The sequence below is a fragment of the Diuraphis noxia genome, unplaced genomic scaffold (genome assembly GCF_037042655.1).
Source record: "Diuraphis noxia isolate RWA-SAM2 unplaced genomic scaffold, SU_Dnox_SAM2 contig0005, whole genome shotgun sequence".
NCBI lineage: Eukaryota > Metazoa > Arthropoda > Insecta > Hemiptera > Aphididae > Diuraphis > Diuraphis noxia.
In genome coordinates this window covers 23,216,709-23,239,315 of record NW_028301715.1, presented here as the reverse complement: position 1 = coordinate 23,239,315, position 22,607 = coordinate 23,216,709, and the positions used below count along the sequence as shown (strand labels likewise).

Here is a 22,607-nt window from a genome sequence, read left to right as displayed (position 1 = left end):
TGTTTTTTACCACTATATTAAGATCTGTTTTGTTCTAATTATATATAATATTGTAATTTGTACCTAATTGATATTCTTGATTATTCTCATCATTTATCTATATATGCATATTTCTAAGACATTAATTATGTCTACTTAGTCGATGGTCGATACTATGCGTACAGCTATATAGTTGTCTATTATGTAATATGATATTTAGATGGACGTATCTATTATTAAGTTTTAAATTACAATAACATTTCAGGTATGTGATTATAATAATTATCTTTTTAATATTGAATACGTATATGATAAAATACTGTCGACACTCAACTGAATCAACCTATGTACGGCCCGATACGGATATATAAATGTATGATATATGATAATATATAATATTAATATACACGATTATAGAGCGATACAAACCAACAGGAACGGATGAATCTGTACGATAATAATCGTATAATTATAATGGACCGGTTGCAGATGGAGATGGCCGACGGATGACGATTGAAATGTTGACGTAAACAACTACGGACATTTTCGACTCTTACGTGTAGCCGTGTAGGTAGGTAATCATCAATATAAATATATAATACTTTGTTCTTTAATGATAAACATAATATTTATATTTAATAATATATATTATATACACATAATATCGCCATAACTTAATATTATAGGCTATAGCATGTTGACTAATACCTAAATACTTAAGAAATACTTAATACTATACTTCCGAATGTTTATACTCGTAAAGTTTGTATGTACAGCGACGAGAATATAATAAAGTTTTCTGTCATTTCTTAATAAAAGTGATAAAAATAAAAACGTTACATTTTACCACAATATCATCATACCTACCTAGTTATTGATTTTTTTCTAACAAAATAAGTTAAATACATATTTATTAACAATCTTATTTTTACCCGACCCGAGAATATTTCTTAATAAATAATGGTTCATTATTCGTCTTCCGATTACGTTGTAATTTGCAATCAAGATTTCTAACATCAGTCGATTTCCAACGATTTAAATGAAGTTGATATGGACTTTTTACTCTTTTTTGGCCTTTTTGATTCGTCGGTTTTGTATTGGTAATCGTCTTCAAACAACGGCTTCATTAATTTCATCCATTCGACAAAATGAGCTGTAAAATCAAAATTAATCGTCATTAGTTAAGGAAAAAAAACTTGTTTTAAATAGGTACACGTCGGGATCGGCGTTATAATTTATTTTTACTTATTCGTTTATTTTATTCCGATCATTATCAGAAATTCAAAAAAATCGTGTTAAATAAAATAAAAGATAATTAGTAAATAACTAAAATTTGTAAACAATTAGTTAATACAATATTTATATTATATTATATATAGGTATATATATATGATATTGGCTATATATTTTTTTGAATGTACACTACTTTATTAAAAACCCACGAGCCGTCACTGATTAATTAGATAAAAAAATATATCAAATTATATTTAAGCAAAATGAAGTGCGATCACTGGAATTATATTGTAACACATTATTCTTATTATGCCTTTGTGTATAGATTGCATATTTTCTAATAAAAATTTTTTAAAAAGAAATGTAATTAGTGGTTTTTGTTATTCCGCTTTCTCTGGTATTCCATAAATTAAAAATTAAAACAAACCGCATTAATCATATGCACTATGTAAGCATATTATTATTTGTTGCTAATTCACTATTATAATATTGGTACCTATTATAGGTACAGAGTGTAAATTTCTTCCTTGTCATAAACCATAGGTCTTTTAAAATTTGCATATCTCAAAAAATACTATCCATAATTCACAGTTTGTTTCATTGGACATTTATAACACTTTAATTTCACGTATTTAATGATTTTTTCCTTCTCGAATTTTTAAAAACTATCGATTACTATAGTATCGATTTTTGATTAACAATTATTAATGCAGAAACCTATGACTTAAGTTTCATTTTAAACTTTCAAAGAGAAAATTATAAGACTTAAACTAAATAGCAATGTATAGGTTATACACTGTACGTATTATCTAGGTATACGTATATTAGGGTCCGCGTTGCAGTATTGTGCTAAACAGTTCCCACCCGTTCCCGGAATTTATCTTATTTAATAAAACAAATTTTATATACCTAATAATATAAATAAGAATAGCTAAATACATTTGGAGTGTTAATAGGTACATATTTCTACTCTCAGTAAAATTAGGTAAGTACTATAGATGACTTATGTAACTATTATGTATTTGAAATACTAATTTCAGTAAGTATATCGTACTGGCGTAGATATTATTAGGTATTACGAACAATTTTGACTCTTAAAGTCTTAACGCATATCTGTTAACGTACCAAATAGATTCAACTGATTTCCTCGTCATGCAATTTCGATTTTTTTTTTCAATAGAATTTTTATAATTATTACCACTTACATGAACTCAAGGTAAAAATACTTATGATATAGTTTTCCCGTTTGAGATTACCAATTTATAGAACTCAAATAACCATAATTTATAATGTATAAATTGTGTCTGTGTGCGTATTGAAATATTAGTTAAGTTTTAAAGTTCATGAAATGGTACACTTGTTGGTCATCTCTGACTAATTCTCATGACCCAATAACAATATTTTGTTTATCTCGGAATACCGCCTTAACCGATAACTTATTTGGGTTATCTATCGTTTAATTATAGATTGTAGATCAACATAGCAAATTAGGGGTGCTTTAAATGTAAGCTATCCGAGCGCAGGTCTAGATGTTATTAAAGAAAAAAAAGAATTTTTATCCAATGACATACTCGAAGTTTTTTTCATATCAAAGATGATCAGAGATATATAAGTAATATATTTTATTTTATGTATAGGTATTAGATTAAATTAATAATTATTATATATAATTCATATTTAAGTTTAATACATCACATGAAATGTTAATTTAGACGCAAATAAAATAGTAAAATAACCTTCGAAATAAAAATGTACCTAGTCAAGATAATGAAGGTAATCGAGGTTACCAACAAATATTATAACGGGTTTTAAGCGGAAGCCAGGAAGTGGTGGGAAAGATTGTATTTTGAGTCAATTTTATAACTTGTAATTTGCGCCAAAATATAAAAATACTTAAAACGTATTTTGCGCCATGGCGGAAAACGAAATAGAATATGCAATCTGCACAACACTTTGAACTTTAATTGTTGAATATATTGTACAAATAGTTGGAACTATGAATGAACATAATAGGGATGATCAACCAAGTATAAACAGAAAAATGTAGGTACTCAAATAGAGAAAAGCTATGAAGAAAAGAGATAAAAACTGTCAACTAAATCGAGTTCTTATTACGAATAGAAATTTCTGTTAGGTTTTATTCATACAATATATAGGTAGATAGGTACAAGGTATATGTATAATATTATATACATTTATTTATAATTAGAATATTACTGATTTTTATATATTTTATTTGTAACTGAAATTTTACTTATTTAATATGCATTAAGTAGATAGTTAATACCTTAATAAGGTACAATGACGCAGATTACAGCACTATGCCCTTTTATTTAGTTTTACGTGTTGTAAATTACAGTTATATTTATGTATAATACCTAATAGTGGTTATATAATACCTAACGGGTAGTTGGTCATCCTTTTATGGACCGATGGATATGGGGGTATGTGCACAATAAGTGATAATGGTCGATGGACATCAGTCAGACACCCAGCCACCCAGGTGTGGTGTATACTTTGTACAGTTTATGAGTATAGATGCTATAAATCGTTCAAAAACACAAAAATCACGAATTGTCCTCCGGTCATGATAATAATATGTGAGTTAATAATATAAAAAATTCTCGTTTATGCGTTGCAGTCGTCCGCATGACCTAATTATACAAACGTGTGTACAATAGCACGGCGTATATAGGTAGGTACATTTAGACATTTAGCAACAGAAGATCTAATATAGTAATATTATTATATAATATATATATATATATTTATATATGTAAAAAAAATCTCACGCGTCCGCCGGCCGGGTCAAGACTCGCGATTTAACCCCAGCTCCGCGCTATTATGATAATGATAACACACTTAATATAATATTGTAATCGCGATGACACCCCGACCTACCTACCTACATACACACGTACCTATATATATGATAATAATATTATGCACAAACATGAATACATATTTTTAATATGCCATTATATTCTAATATATAGGTACCTATGTATGAAAAGACACGATACTCTCCCGCGTCACTCCCACCGAAAAATTCCCGTACACCGATATGTTATGTAATAACGGTGGACCTTGAGAACAGAACGTATTTAAGTGTAATATACGTATGTGCGGTATAACCTATTTATATTCATATATATATATGTAAGTTTCGTTTGTATTGGTAATAATAATAATAAGGATAGTACGACGTCCGGACGAATGCGTAGAAAATTATATATTATATTTTTGCATAAACAATATTACAATATATAGGTAAGTAGGTATGTACGCTCGCTACATTTGTGTACACTCGTGTTTGCGAGTTTGTTTTGTAGTGTGTGTCGTACATGTAACTAGCTAACCAAAAACATATAATATTATTACAATGTTGGAATCTATTATAGGTATGTATCATGTTAATTATACGAACACGCAGTAGGTATAAGAAGCCGGAACTTACACAATTCGGCGACTGACTCTATAGGTATACAGTGTGATTTACCCAGTGTTATATATAATATATTCTTACCCTCTGTATTTTCTTTAATAACAAATTCATTTGAAACTTGATTTTTTGCTGAATTATTAAGTACCAGCTATACTTAAATAAACTAACATATTTTCAAATTGTTTTTTATTTTTTTACAAATTTGGTTTTCCTGCAATAATTGTAAACTGAAAACAAAAATAAGGGGGGGGGGGGGTCGGTTAAAAACAAAAATTTGTATATCCACCCACCTAATGACACTCTTAAATTAGTACAAAAATCTCCAGAATTTTAAAACTCAGTCTTACAATATAAAACTTCCCAATAGCGGATATTTTCCCGAGAACCGACTATAAACTTTCTACAAACTGCTCGTTCTAAATAACGGACAGAATTTCACTTTCCGAGGGTGTCCGGTATTTAGAGGTTTCACTGTGTTTGAAAATTCCAAAAATAAGATTATGAATAACTGCATTATTGAAGGGAAAATGAGGGTGAGCATGTTTGGTATATCATCCTATATACCGGGTGATTCTTTTATCAAAGGTATATGGTGTTTGCGTGTAAATACCACCGAACATACACCTATAACACACAAACACCACCCAACTTTGGGAGGCTATATCTTGTAAACGGATTAACGAAAAATGAAAATTTAAACGTGAAAATTCATTGAAAAAATAGCCTTTTTAGTTTATGAAATTTTAAGTATAGCAGGTTGTCATTTGAAAATCAAAAGTTGATAATGGTTTACCTGATAAATATAAGGGTGAAAAATGAAAATATTTTTTAAAAAATGAATAGTTCTAGAATAAAATGGCTCTAAAATTTTGAAAATAGTCAATAGTTTTTGAAATAATGAGTGTTGTTTGATAAAAGAATTACCCTGTATATAATATATATACATATGCATATATATATATTATATATAGGTACCATGGGGTATATGCGACTCCTATACAGACGAATATTATAAACATATATATGTTTTTTTCTTTATACATTATACTACTTACCAAACTTATTACATTTGTGTGCATTATTATATGATATATATTTTACAGATATTTTATTTATGAACTCTTTTTTTCCCGTTAAAACACTATATATTGAAATAAAATAATAAGAACCTCATGCGGGTGATAATTTACCTACAATCCGTATTATAGGCTGTGGATCGCGACGATATAGGGAAAGAAAATGAAATCAACTTACATAATAATTGTGTACACAGACGTACAGATGAGTCGTGCTCCAGAGCTCTAGAGGAGTTCCTTTACCTATGATGGGTCATGGGTACCTACCAATACGATCGTAAGCTATATAATATATGCTTTAGATGAGGACACATACAGCTTGCACGCATATTGTGAGTGTGGTGGATACGCCCGACTGCGTTATATTGTAATGTCGTGACGATGTGACTTATAATGTATACGGGACCGACGTAATGTAGATATATATTATTATTGTGTAGGTATAACAACGTCGTATAATAAAATACTTTTATTAGGTATTATGCGTACCGTGCGTTTTCTCGATGGATTGCGCCAGGCCGCCGTAGTCTTCGAGCAGACACTGTTTCGGCACCGCTTCGTAAATTTTCTCCACGTCTCTTTCTGTGTAGAAGTGCACCTGAAACGAAGCCGTCCAGTGACGATGATTTAACCGTGTTTCGCCGTTAAATCAATATCATATAATGTTTATATGTGTGTATAATATGTATAAATTATAATATATAGATCAAAGATCTACTTCGATTTGCATAACTTAACCTAAATTTTATTATTGAGCTTTGCATCATATATACATACAGATCTATAACTGATCATATCATGAAATACAATAATACATAACACTTAAATATTTATGTAAATTGTATGAAAAACATTTCCAAACTATAGCTCCTACTACTAATATATGTATAGGTATGTGCGAATAATTTTATCGTCTTGTTTTTTTTTTTTTTTTTTTTTAATTCGACGGAATAAAATAATTTATGCATACAGATGTATTACTCTCTTATATTTACACGCGTACCGTATAAAATGTGTATATCTATGGGCTGCTTAATCATATTTTGGGTTTTTGAAGTCCATTTTTTTTCGACTGGGAGGGCCATTGCACATGCGCCCATATAAATCTGTGCTGTATCGTCGCGTAGGTATTTCAAAGTATACTCGCGAGATATTGAGTTCGACCGGTTCGGATCATTAAAATGATTGACCACCGCTCGGTTTAGTTATTGCGTTGCGTTGTATAGCATATTATTATACAATATGTAGTATTTATTGACACGATTTATGTCATTTTGTAAAAAACGTATACAACCTGCAAAGTCTGACAAATTCAAATTATTGATTTTGGATGTAATACTACCTTGTCGATATCCAGCACCGACTACTGTATAATATTATAATATATATACGGGAATATGTATAGTGGTTCGTGGCACAGACGCGGTTAGATCATGACATATCAGAAATTAAGGAGCTAATCTACTGTGATGATTACACCGGAATACTGGACGGATAGTATTAAACAGTATATGCAGACACTCGAGACTTGAGATTCGATTAAAAATTTTAAAACAACTAAAACCTCGGCGTATTATTTTCGTTCGACTGTATATTATTGGCTTTTAAACGTTAAAATGACTGGTGCGAACGCGGCCCCAAACAGTATAATATAATATTTATTATGGTACAATGTTTACCATAGTGATTAAGTATTGGAAAGTTTTGCTCTGCAAAGTCACGTTACGCGTCAAGTGAAATTTGAGGGAGTGCATTCGAACTGTTAAAGTACAAAATATGTTTGTTTTAATTATTGAATAAAACAACAGAAATAAAATTGTTACCACATAATGAAATCAACAAGTAAAAGGGAAAAAAGTAGATAAACGTTCTGACTGTATAGTTTATATGGAATGTATAGATCTAGTAGGTTTAAACATTATATGTGGACCGTGAACTAGGTAAAGCTATGCTTAAGAAATGTCGTGAAGTAAATTAATATTACAAAAAAATTATTATTTAAGATAAAACATCCGTGTAAAAACTAAATTTACAGCGTTTTGTTCAGAAATACTCAAGCCAAAAAAATGCAATTAGTATTCATTTCGGCTTACATATTATACGCAGATATAATTTTTTTTTTTATTAATTAATTAATTCCTATTTACCATACTCAACAGCTCTTTTTTCATGAAAGGTTTCAGCAACATCATAATCTTGTCAACAATTGACTGCGTGTTCAGGACATGTATACCTTTCAAACGAACAGGTAATCCTTCCTGGAATAACAATAATACATTCTTAATTAATAACGAAACATAGTAAGAAACAAAATTTATTTTAGTTACTTCTTACACTATTTAAAAAATATTTTATTTTAATTTATTATATTATATATTACATTTGACACTTACACAACTAAACAAATTAGTGTCCAACTAAACCTATTTTTGGATTTTATTTTATTTTTAATAATTTATCATTTAATCAAGATTCAACTGATTTAAGTATTTACCATTATTGTAACCATGGTTTTCATAAGTCTCAATAGTATTGATTGTAAATTCTTAAAAGCAAGTTATTGCCAAATATGTTTATACATTTTTAGGACTAAGCACAATCGTTATATAATGTTAGATATCTGTTATGGATAATACTTATAATATTATTAACAGTTCGTTAAACTACGATATTCAACAAAATTACTATACGGCCCATAGGTCAAGGCTGTACAAAAAACATTTACGTTTAGCAATATAATTATGAATGCATTAAATTATTATTAAAATCAATAGTAAAAGTTACAAATTACATTTTTTTCCATAATATTGTTGAGTATCACTAGTGCCAGTATTGGTAGATATTCTAAATATGCGAAATACCATTTCTGAACTTATAGTTTCCAGCAAAGTAACACTTGGATAATAAAATACCTATAATTGGTTTTTAATATTTATTGTAATGAGTACAATTAATTAGAGATACTCCATTCTCTTTTATCCAATATCGTCACAGAATTCAACACGCATTTCATTTTTTATGGGTTTTGTAAATACAACTTATTAAGAGATAGGTACTATTAATATATTGGTCATTGCATATGATATATTGTATAAGAATTTATTATTTTACCATTCATAACAAGAAACTGTGAATTTTTATTGCAATAGGTACATTAAAGGATATGTATAAACTATTTATTGATGAAATATTTTACTTTACATGAGTAATTTCATTTTGAGGATATTGTTATTTAAGTAGTGTTTAGTAGCTATATACAATATAATATTGGATATCGCTATATGCCTATATCCATCATAGGATAATACACATTGGCCTATAAAGTAAGGGAAATAGTGTTCTAAGAACACGTTATTAAACTTCCTGGTCGATAAGTCCAAATAAAATATAACCAATAATTAATTTGCAATTAAATTCGATGAACATAATATAATATACACAAATTGACATTTCTGTAACAGCTAGTGTAAACACGAACATGTAAACAACAACACGTTGTTATCATTGGATTCAATAAACGGAATGAGGTAAAAAAAAAAAAAGTAAACAATACATTTTAGAATAATAGAAGATTTAGTTGATTGAATGCGTTTTAATGTCAACAATTAGGCACTCAAAATGAAACTATGATAAACAATAATCAATATTATGTAGCGTAGCCTATGTAAGTATACCTAAATTGCGTGTGGCAAAGAAAAATTGTGAATTTATATTTTAATAAAATGAATAGTGTTATTAATTATTAGATATCACGATTGTTGTAATTGATGGTTAGTTATTAATTACTATACATAATAATAACATCGAAGTATAAAAATCAAATAAATAGTAGGTAAGTACAATATTCAAAAAAAAAAATATTTTTATGTTACCTACTAAATTATAAATTTAAAATCCAGTTGAGCCTATTCACGATTTTTTAATGTAGAGCTGATACGAAAATCATTTTTACTAAATATACTTTAGTCATAATTACAACATATCTATAGAATTATTTAAGAGGATGTGTCAGCGTACCAATTTATAATATGTTTTCTATGTATGACCTAAGCGCAACTAAACACATTTTTGATTAGTAAAACCTATTTTGTATTTTTGTTATTTGAGAAAAATGACTGATTGTCAAACTTAAAGGTGAGAATATTATTGATGGCACCTCATTAATTGGCATTTTAATTTTAAATCGAGTTGTAATTATCGAGTTGTGTGTATTAATAAAAATGTTCATAATTACTCATAATTTTAATATTTAAATATCAACGAAAGCCCCAGACGATATGTTATTATTATTATCTTATAAGTTAGGTAATTGGCAAATCAATTCTATAAAGATGATAACATGAAACTGGTTCTGCTGAACCCAAAGTTTTCTCGGGTTAAACAGAGAAAACGAACATTGTTCGCTGACATCATCTTAAGCTGTGATTTAACATATATTAATATTAGTTATATTAATTGAATTGAATCCTCGCTACTTGTAATATAATATATGTTAGACAATAAAACATCAGGACACAACATTACTTGCTTTAAATAAAAGAGTTACATTTATAATATTGTATCCTGCAATATACTAGATAGGTTGGTACATTTTTACGTTTCTGTATTCTTGACTCTTGTTAGCCTTGATCTAATTTATTTGACCCATTCGCAAAACCAGAAAAAAAAGTAAACAACAATAAAATATTGTATGTATGCCGATCGGACAATAATGAGAAGTGATAGCAAATAATGTTTTTTTTTTGAAATGTATACAATCTATTTAACTTCATGCAGTTAATAAATTGGTAAAACAACAACAGGGGGATGGAAAGAGGTGACATGTCACTCCATAGAAATATTATTGTAACTGTAAAAAGTTGTTGAAAAAACTCAATTTTTAGTTTATACTTTAAAATCTTATTTTTGTTCAGATATAAAATGTACATTTTTTAACTTGGATTAAAATGTAAATCTTTAAAAATAGGTAATAAGTAGAAACTAAGCAAGTATGTAAGTAATTAATGTAAATTTAATATGTAACGCCGGCTATTAACCATGTAGTTGATGCCATAAACAATTATTATTAAAAAAAAAAAAAAAAAATGTACATTTGTTTCATAATTTAATAAAATAAATTTAATTGATTCTTAGTTTTCTAGTTATTTAACTAATGAATGTCACCCTCGCCCCCCTAGGTTTCGACAGAGGGTGCCTTTGTAAAACAACTATCTAGGTAACTTTAATTTTCAACCCCGTTTTTTGTATTGGAATAATTGTATACACAAATCCATAACGTATTATTTTATAGACAATGTAAAAAAGCGGGTAAGTCGTGGTTGTCGCTCTGCTGTACAGTAGGTTACTGTAATGGATGGGATTAAATTTGAATGCAATGATAGGTAACATTGTATACGAAAAACGATTCTGAACGGAGATGATTTGTCAGTCTAGGATAATATATTATATTTAAATATTGTCATATATTCTATTTTGAAACAAATATTTTATTTTTCAATTAAGACGCATTTTGCATAAGGCATGGTTAATCAATTAATGTAGTTATCATAATTCATAATACCTTAGATAATCATAGATATACGAATACCTGGTTTGAGGATAAATCGTTATCATTACGCGAATTCATAAAAATTTAAAACTCAAACGCTCAAAACATTTTTCCTATAATGACGCTTCAAATTTTCTCTATAGCTATTTGAAGCAAAACTTATGGAAAACTTGGTGTTAAATTTTATAACTTTAGATATAAATACAAACAATATTATGAATTTTAAACTACAAAATAATTTGCAAATATTCATGGTTTTGACGAATTTTTGTCAATATTTGAAATTCAAATGCTAATAAAAATTTAATTTGAATTTCCGGTGGACATTTTTTTTGTGATAAAGATTGGCAAATTTGTAAGGAATCTTGTATTAAATTTTCAAATCTTAGATTTAAAAATAAAATTTTTTATGAATTTCTAGCTTATAATAATTTGCGAATTTTCGTGATTTTTACGTATGTTGTCAAAATTAAAATTTGAATGCATGTAATAAAAAAATGTGGCTATATATTTTCTTTTATTTTTCAACTGTTATTTCAAAACTATATTATGAGCCTGTATTAAATTCTCAAACCTTAGAATTAAAAAGAAAAATTCGAGACACAAAAAAAAAACACATCATTGTAAAATCAATACATTCATCACTTCGTTCAGAATCTAAAACCGAATAAAAATATACAGGTGATTTGTATTTTTCCCCGCGACTACCTACTTACCAACCTATTATGTTTGTCCGAATAATTGGACTTTGTAATTAAATTACATGTTTTAGCTGGAAGAGTATTGACAGTATGGTATAATTTCAGTAAATAATATTAATATTGATATTATTATATTAATTATATTATATTATAATATTATTTACTGAAATATTAATATTAATATTAATTATATTATATTATAATATTATTTACTGAAATTATACCATACTGTCAATACTCTTCCAGCAAAAACATGTAATTTAATTACAAAGTCCAATCATTCGGACAAACATAATAGGTTGGTAAGTAGGTAGTCGCGGGGAAAAATACAAATCACCTGTATATTTTTATTCGGTTTTTTACATTGTCTATAAAATAATACGTTATGGATTTGTGTATACAATTATTCCAATACAAAAAACGGGGTTGAAAATTAAAATTATTTAGGCATTTAACACGAAAAACATATTGTTTTTCGGCATGCAGTGAACAATCTATAGTGAAAAATGTGTCTCACTGTAGGAAAAATCGCCTTTCAAATTATTTTAAGATATAACTACAATTTAGGTCTCGTAATGTTTTATCCTGTAAATACCTACTTGTATAAACGTGAAGAATTTTCGGAGTGAAGATATGCTCAGTCTGGTGAGATGGCCCAATCGGACGCCACGCATGTCAAATAAGAATATATAGCCAGGACAAGTACCGTCCACCTTGAAGCATGCATCCATTGCCATAATCAACAATTTTACGCCGTCGTTAAACACATATTTGTTGGCCTCGAAAATTCGTAATTTGTGGTAGATGATTTGATAGTCATTTGGGCTGCGGATTGGCAAACAACCGTAATCTCTGCAAATAAAGGATTTTATAAATTTATATTAAGACAGTGTTCATAAATCATCTTATTTCAAAAATATAAACGTTGTTGTACCCTCGTTGATAATTTTTCAAATGTCTTACCACGGTTAGATTAGTTAGAAGAACTAGGAAGTTATAATGTTTACTGCAGTAATTCAGTTTTTGTGGGTTGTAAAATTTTATAAGTACCAAGTAAGTACCTACTAATAAGAACCAAAACACTTTCATCTGACATTTTCAATACGATTAATTTAATAAAGAATTTTTTATGTGAACAGAAACTTTTAATTATCTTATAGCTATAATTTATCGTGTTATTCTATTTAACTTATTTTAAAAATATAGAAATGCGCTGTTATGGCAAGCACATTTTTATAATCTAAATAAAATAATAAAAAGTATAAATATAGTAACAATATTGCAAATTGAGTTCTAATTTGAAATTGCATACGCTTATAAATGTGATTCCTACTCAAATATCACAAAGCCGTAGATAACCTACCCAAGGATTATAATAATTATTATTGTGAAGGATGACAACTTTTTACTTTAAATTTTATAGAAATAAATAAATTGTATGACAACGACCATTGAATCAAAGTATAATTAATAATTATAACAACATACGATACACGAATGATTTTATTCGGTTGATATATTATATGATATAATATAACATCGGACGCTAAGTTACATAAAATAAGAAAAATGTATTATTCAATTATTCAGAGATTTTTTTAGTTACAGCCATCCTAAATAAAACGGCACACCGTGATTGTGCAGTATACAATTAATTACCCACACGCGTTATCCATGTTATAGCCATTTAATAATACCTTTTGATTACTATTATAGTATTATATATTATATTAGTCTATTGAGTAGATTTCAAAATGTTTAAAATTAATATTAATCATATCATCATTACAATTCATCAAACATCTAAGAAAGATAAAACAAAGGCAAAATATCTATGTACTTACATATCAAGTTAATTTAAGGTTAGGTTAGGTATACGCATCGAGGCAAACAACATTATTTAAACACTATCTATTAATTAATTAATTAATTATCCATTTATTAACTATCTTTAACAACTATCAACTATCATGATTCATGACTCATGGTCCAAATCCAAACCTGCATAAGCTAATATTTTCACAACTTCAAACTGTTTTTTTTTTTTATTTGATGACAGAAAATATCGTGCTTAGTTTAGATCGTACTTAAATTCATTTGCAGTGCATCCCGGGGTAGCTATATTAAGTGTTAGGTACTCAAGTCCTAAGTTATTTAAAAATAAACGCCGTGTGTATAGTGTGTAACAAAACATAATATGCGAACATTTTCTAGTTAGGCGTAGTTAATACAATATTTATAAAATATATCATTATAATTTTCGCACGATAATTCGAGAAAAGGGTTTGTTAGTGATAGTACAGTTAATAGTTATGAATGTTCTAAGATACAAAAAGCAATAAATTGAAATGAGTTTCAATTATTGATTTTTGACCCAAAAGTTGTTACCTTCCATTTATTTCGATTTTTGAGTTTTGGATTTTAAAATCATTACATTTTTCTATCTGTTGAGGCCAAACTAAATACACAAATCATTTCCTGGTTATCTATTTCCATATGTTTTCGAACTGGTTTTAAATTACCTAGTTTTTTTTATCAATGGCAGTTAAGAGGATGCCTGCAACATCCACACGTGCAAAACAGCAGATATTCGTGTTCAGCAGTTCCAACGATGAGTAGACATTTAGTAAGCTTTAACAATTGAGTAAATATTATCAAGCTTAAAGCTAAAAAGATTACCTGTGTTTTCTCGTGGGTGTTTAACAATATTTCAATACCTACGCTTTTTAACAGTTTTAGAAACATTTCTATTTTAAGCTAGAACCTAGAAATAACTCAAAAATTTAATGAACTGTTAAAAGTTTAATCCAAACCCATGCTGTACTATCAGTTTTTAATTTTGTATGCTATTTATGACTCTGCTGTTGTTATACTTTTGTTTTTACACTAAACAATAAAAGTATATGATGGATTTTGGCCTCTCTTGAAATATGACCTGTAATTTACATTTATATGACGAGAAAAAATAACCTACAGTTCAATCGGTGGTTTCCTGTCGAAAACTGCAGGTACACAATCACCTATACAGGGTGATTTTTTCAAGAACTATTAAGTTTTTGAAATAATATAAAATCATTACACTTTTTTATCGTTACAATTTTTTAATTTTTTTTTTATGTCCTATTCTACAGAAGAATTTTATTTGCTGATCTACTACTCTGCTCGTTAAAACTGTAATAAATATTTTACTCGTTAGAAATTAATTTTAAAACAATTCAAACAATACTTATTGCAAAGAACTAATCATAACTCAAATAGTGTTACTTAACATGTTATACTAAAATTACATAGTTACTAGTTAGGTACATTTAAATATCATAATATTCTTTTTATATTTATAAGAGTAGCTAAGAAGTAAGTTGGTTTACTGTGCATGTAAAAATTAATCCAAACATTTCCTATTTATTTATGTTTAATACCTATACTCATGCTTTGTCAATATTAATAATGTCCAACTTAGACCACTTATTTATTATCAGTTTTAGGCATGCATTATACATACTATATAATATTATAGGCATGCCATATTATTATAATGAAAACATTTTTACATATTTGCCGGCTGTAACAAAACGCCCGCCATTCCTAACATGCCTTCGATGTTAAAAACCTGAAGAAATAATTTATTACAAATAATAATAATTGAAATAGTGAATACTAAATACCATATATTTTTATTTCGGGATTTTTAAATGTTAAATTGTTAAGGTATTATACACAACGCATAGTTTTTATCCATGTGCAATAAAAAAATTATCAATAATAAAATTAAAAACTATAACAAACATATTATTTTAAAATTATAAATCAATAAGTCACAAATCACGATTTATGTATAATGAATTAAAATAAACCAGTTTTCAGTAGGTACACTAAATAAAATAATATATACCTATTTACCTAGTTATTAAAACTTAATGGATATGGAGGTAAGATAATTCAACTGTCAACTCTATATTATACAAGTTAGCTACACAGTATACTAAACATTAAATATAGCTTTCAAAAGTTCAAAGATATTAAACGGTTGTAGAAATAACACCACGAAGGAGAAAAATGGAATAACTTTACTTACAAGACATTGAGGGCATTAACGAGTTCTGGTCTAAAAACGTCACGATTCGCAAAAAATTCTGGAGTTTCTGTTTTGAGTGTGTAGTAAACTTCTATGCAACTTTTGGTTTGTTCCATATCAAAAAAGCAGCTATGGTAAAAAAGTATCAGCATTTCCTCTGAAAAAATAAACAGTGATGAACTTCGATTAATTATGTTATAGGTGTCTAGATATTGTTTATAATCAAAGACGTATATAGGAATTTTACGCCACAGGTAAGAAGAAAAAACGTTCCCTTCCAATGTAAATTTCTTTAGCAATATGTGTATTCGTAAAAAAAAACACGATAGTTTATTAGTCTCTGAGTGACATTACTTTTTTTATCACCCAAATGACCTAGGTGCCGTATTATAACAAAATGATCCACAAAATTTAATGAACCTAAAAATGTACCTCCAGGTCCCCCTAAATACGTCACTGTTTATAATATTTATACGTTATACATCGAGATTCTCATAGAATAGAATATAAATAGATAATAATTATACCTACAACAGTATTGCACATGATCCCCCATGGCTATGTCCCTGATAAGTCTTAAAAATCATGCAAAACAAACATTTATATTCTATATATACAGAGTGATTCACTAGATTCAATATTACATCTGTTTTATATTTTTGTAAGACAAATTTTAAAAACTATCATCATAAAAATAAATATTTTAATAACTGACAAACTATAGTAACTGCTTATGCGAATTTTGAATAAGGCACATCAGTATTTTCAGAAAAATTATTCTCTAAACCAGTGGTTCTCAACTGGTGTATCGCGACACTATAGTAAGTCACAAATTAACTTGATTTGTGTAACCAAAGCAATTGTTCATTTGTTTTGTACCTGCATGTTCAAAATATAAATATGTGACATTATTATTATAGCATTATGACGTGATGGTAAAAACCACAGATAAGAAAAAACAATTGTGAATAAAGTTTCATTTTTAATTTATTAAACAGATATAGGTCTTATTTGTTACTTTTTCAAAAATCCAGCAATTATTTCAAGTGTTTCGCCATTTTTATGGATCTAAATTATCAGTGTTTTCATTTTAAAAATAGTTTTAAAAGCACTGTATTCAATAATGTACGGTAAAAAGGGTTCTCATTTGAAAAACCGAAGCTTATAAAATTAAAATTCTAATTTTATAATTCTCTTAGAAGGACTTTTTTGAAGCAAAATGTATGTTTATACTTTATTGTCTGTATCTTTGTACAGTTGGTTGTTTGGTGTATTCAATTTCCTAAAAAAGTTTAAGCTATAAACGTGATTAATAATTCAATTCTGTTTATGAATCAAAAATAAACAAAATAATTGCATATTTCCGTATTATATAATTTGGAATATGCTTGTTATTATACACAATGAAAATGCCACAATATTTTGAAACATTTTCTTTTTAGCTTGTTGGTAAATAATAAAAGGTAAATAAACTTAATAATAAACTTACAATTTATTAAGTATATTTGTACTGGTTAGATAACCAATTCGTACATACATTTCTTATTTATATATGATCAATATATCGTGACTGTACAAAATATATTATCAAATTAACTAATAAAGTTATTGTTTATACATTTTGGAACACAAAACGATAAAACAGGCTTAATTTAATATTTTTGTTACCATTATTTACTATGTACCTACGTCAATACACCAATATTTAAATTTTTAAATGTGTATTTGGATTTATCTGTAATATAATAAGAGATTACGTACTTATATGATGTAAAAACAATTGTTTAACTTTAGACGAGACATATTTACTTTCCGACTTTAATCATTTACAAATAACATACGTATATAAAGTGTATTTAAGTAGACGTTATGTATTTATCTGATTTAATCTACAAAACAATTTCAAATTTCCAAAATGTCAACTTAAAATTACCCAAATTGCAACTAAAAATAAACGATCATTTCCAAAAATATTTGTGTCTCCAAGTCATTGGATAATAATTACAAATTACAATATTCCCTAAAGGTCTTTTTTTTTCATTTGTACCTAAAAAGAAGGCTACTGATATGGCAATAATTCCTATAGAGGCAACTGCTTCTTCATCATATTAGGTACCTACCTAAGGTCAATTTGCAAATAAAATGGTAAAATGATTACGAATTTACTTTATTCGGTAGGACGGTAGATCATATAGTAATATCTAACTTGTTATATTATAATATTATACTACTTAGTAATTTATTTTTTTATTATACTATTTCAACATATCCCAACGTAAATGAAATGGTTTGTAATGTTATACTTACAAATAAAATGCACACGACGTAGTACAATAAATATAAATAATGCTTACTAATTAAAATCACGTCTTTATATAAATCAGTCGTTCATTCTTATGAATTCATAAAAAAAAAACTGTAAATTGTAATACTATATTACTATAAGATCATTAATTCAAGTAAATCTAAAAAAAAAACCTTGATACTAACATAAGGACCTATAAATATGTATAGTTCGAATGAAAATCTGAAGGTAAGCGACAACTTTATGTTGATTTAAATATATACTAAATGTTATATTTATCTTACTGTTCGAGTACAATAGTTCATTTAAATATAAATACTTCTTAATACATGAGTAGAATTAATACATTGAAAGTATATGATGAACTTATTGCATAAATAATTGTTAACAAACACATTTAATATATATATTATAGTTTTTCTTATAATGTCAATTAAAGCTTAAATTGAATTATAATTAGATATTGTGTAAAAATTGTAATACATTAAATCATTAACCCCATTTAATTATGATTATTGAAAATTAAAAAAAAAAATACGGAAATTACAAAATATTAAAACAATTAACAACAGATTTTAACAAAAGTTAATCTCTCTAATAAAAGCAGCACAAGTCTTAAATACATACAAACAAGTAACAGTTTCACAGTCTTAAAATAATCAACGATTATATGTATAAATTAAAAAAATAAAAGTATCGATTGATGAAATTATCCAATTTTTTTAACGTTTAACAATATTATTAAAAAATGCATCTTTATCGTGTTTTTGTTCAACATTTATTTTTATGAAATAAACATTGTTTAGGTGCTTAAAATTGTTTTTTATATTTAATGTTATTTTATATTTTATATTTTGTCAACATAATTATATACCTCCTATTCAATGAATAAAATCTCAAATGTATTAACATAATAATTCATAATGATGGATATTCATTAACGGCATAATAATTATAGTCCATAAGTTACTTACCTATCCCTATGGATATTTTAATAAGAAATATTCAGTATTCTGTATAAAGGAATTGAATCATAATGGAATTTAAATATATTAAGCCTGATAATTATAATATCATTAAAATATAACAAAGACAATTTTAATAACCATTAAATAAGAATAATATGATTTCTCGAAATAATATATAGAGAAAATGCAAATAATAATCAAGCACAACCCAATTTACGTTATATAAGTATGTACTAAAAAATACTTTCTTGAGAATTCAATTATCTTTTCATTCTAAAAAAAGTTCATAAAATAGCACTGTTAATATTATAAATACTCATAATATTAAATGATATCATATAAAATAAATAATATATCAACGTGCATTTATTTTGTATAAAATTAAGTAGATTGTAGGTTCTTTAAGTATACTTACACCTACTTATTATAAAGGTGCTATAATAATGACTTACCTATTTGTATTGTTTATAATTAGGGTGTTGATAATTTAAAAAATACATAAATAAATCCGACTTAAGTAATGAAAGCATTAAGGTACATATAATCTTCATGTGTTTTCAAAATTCGTTGACATTTAATAGTATTTATAACTTAATAAAATACCTATGATATGGTGGGCATCGAATATGAGTACCTATATTATTATCAAGTTTATAATTAATAAAAATTTAAGAATTATACTTTGGACATGCCTACATATATATTACAATAATTATAAAGTTGAATTTGTGATGATCATACCTACTTGTATGTACCAGATCAATAATCTGCTTGTTGTAAGTATATAATTAGAGTGAAACTTTAAATTAAATAAATTACGTACCTATGTAAGATTTTTTTTAAAACTCATTACTAACACCAGTAACACCGACATACACTTTAATTGATTAAATAATGAAGAACAACAGTTAAAAACCTTGTATATTTAAAACATTATTGTTATTTTAGTTTTAAAAAATGACTCACCTGGGATGTTTTGTGGTAAATGTGGTTGTGTTGCTATCCATTTTCTTAAATCTTCAATATTTTCTTTAGATATTTCTGGATTTTTCTCGTATTCTTCGTCTGCTGTAATTGGCACAGTTGATTTTTCTAAAATTTTTATGGATTCTGAAAAATACAAATACACCATCGGTAATATTTAATTATGAAAATCTTTTAGCTGCCAAGACAAATTACCAACTTTAAAACAAAGTCAATACACGTTACATAATATTGACTTTATAATAGTAGACAATAAAACAAATTAATTTTAATAGAAAAATAATATTTACTATAATTTAGTTTAAAATAAATAGCGTTTTAAAAACGATAGTAAAATTATGCAGCTTAGTTTCTAGATAAATACAAAAGATACTTTAAAAATAAGACTATAATATGAATAAAAAACCAAAAATACTCTTAAGGACGTCAGAATAATTTTTTTTTTATCAACAGTAACAATCATTGATACCCATAAGATTCACAGGATGGTTTTATATGACTTATGAAAAAATAATTATATCGCATAAGGTCAAAATAACAAAAACAATAATTTTAATTATACCTAGTCACTAGTGACAACCAGCAGACCTATAACTTTGAGCGAATTCTCTTTGATTTGTTTTCACCAATCCTCGCATAACTCGAAGCCCGCATTATTATTGCCTACCTTGATTTTTGTAATATTTTTTTCGAAATATTCTGAATCAACATTTAGAACAACAAGCATGAAATAATCATAGATAACCCGAAAATTCAGTACTTGAGAACATTCGATATCAAAAATTTTAATACCCTACAGATTTATAATCCATAACGTACAGGGAAACTTTAATGGTGTAAGATCGAGTGTAAATAAGTATGAATAATATTATATTGTAACGGTTTTCTAACCCTGTTACGGTGTAATAGGTAACCTTCTGGCGGAGACAGAAAATGAAAATCGAAATAAAATATTTAAACGTTAGGTTAGATTGGTAAAATAATACAATACACATGCTGAATAACACTAGTGGAGTTGAAAGAGTTTAAAGAGTGGCTGATCAAGAAAACAAGATATTTAGAGATCGGAAATACCGTGAATCTAGGATTAATTGCATCTTTATGTCAAAAATTATTACTCAAGTCATTAGCCCAATGACTGAAATAAAGTCTTGAGAGTGCGTGTTATATAGGTGTTATGTAACTCATCATATGAAAGCCGATTTGGGTAGGTATTGGTTGCTAAGGGCCGGTCGTCTTTGGGAAAAACTCAAAAATTCCGAGTTTTTTTTATTATTATTATTTAAAACACTATGCGTGCATAACATATAGGCTTACCCTTGAGAACGATCCCAGATCCGTCGTCTATTAAAGGCATGATTAATTAATATCGGCGAGAAACGAGCGTGTTAGTTTTCTATTCGAGCACAATTAGGTATAGACTCATCGACGTCGGCGATCAAATCGTTATGCCAGTTCGAATGATAGTTGTGTAGGTATATGAGATGCACGATTACTTCATTAACTATTCCCGTAGCAATAATAATGCACAATTGGAGGGGAACGAATAAACATTTAAATAAACAAAGCGAAAAGTGGTGGCAAGGTCGTCAAGTATAATATGTATAATACACATACCAGTTTTACGTTACCATTCACGTGCGTACATGATGTTATTTAGGAGGGGGAGGGGAAGGGAATTATGTTTATAAAACAATTTGTTTTCTTATATTATTGTTAATCCCATGATTATAATTTAATGTCGCAAAACGTCTCTTTTACACTGATTGCAGTGATCTGTATATTATATATACCTGCTTAAGAAAATATAACAAAATTCTCACAAAACATAACAATGACAATAATGATAGGTAATAATAAATTATGTACATGGCAGTTGAAAAGTTATAACGGTTGCCATATATTTTTATTTTTATTGTAATCAAAAAATACAATGTTTGAAGGTATTTTTCGTATGTTTCAAGATTTCGAGGATACAAATCTACATTCGTCATCTGCATTTATGTAATATTCTGTATAATAAAATTCTCAATGTAAATATGGAAGGAGTAATAAGTTGCTGTACACGAGAGTAACGCAGGTAAAAAATATACCTATCCGTTAACCCCTTCAAAATATGATATGTGTAAGTTCCTACACGAATATAAAAACAATGAGCTTGGTATAAGTTTCTGTACGGGAAAAAAAATACTTGTGTAAGGTACCTTCTATAATCTTACACCGATCATACCCTAAACTTTTATCAACAACATCCGCGTATTTTTAAAACCATTCAAATTCTCAAACTTTTTCA

General features: G+C 27.4%; 1 protein-coding gene across 1 annotated transcript; it reads right to left on the bottom strand.

Moving 5' to 3' along the window:
- Window positions 1-571: 571 nt before the first annotated feature.
- On the bottom strand, window positions 572-21,792 carry LOC107166008 (alpha-tocopherol transfer protein-like). The gene is made up of 7 exons (XM_089229217.1): window positions 21,632-21,792; window positions 20,297-20,440; window positions 16,058-16,214; window positions 12,582-12,834; window positions 7,881-7,991; window positions 6,223-6,331; window positions 572-1,132 (listed from the first exon to the last, which is right to left on the bottom strand). Exons 1-7 carry the CDS (start codon window positions 21,669-21,671, stop codon window positions 996-998), a joined length of 951 nt encoding a protein of 316 aa, XP_089085343.1. The 5' UTR covers window positions 21,672-21,792; the 3' UTR covers window positions 572-995.
- Window positions 21,793-22,607: the final 815 nt, after the last annotated feature.

What these genes read in the sequence shown, in the direction of transcription:
- LOC107166008 (XM_089229217.1), bottom strand. Translation starts at nt 21,671, where the DNA reads ATGCCTTTAATAGACGACGGATCTGGGATCGTTCTCAAGG. An exon ending in ATCTGGGATCGTTCTCAAGG is followed by an intron (nt 20,441 to 21,631) that starts GTAAGCCTATAT and finishes TGTATTTTTCAG; the next exon opens with AATCCATAAAAATTTTAGAA. An exon ending in GTTAATGCCCTCAATGTCTT is followed by an intron (nt 12,835 to 16,057) that starts GTAAGTAAAGTT and finishes CTTTATTTGCAG; the next exon opens with AGATTACGGTTGTTTGCCAA.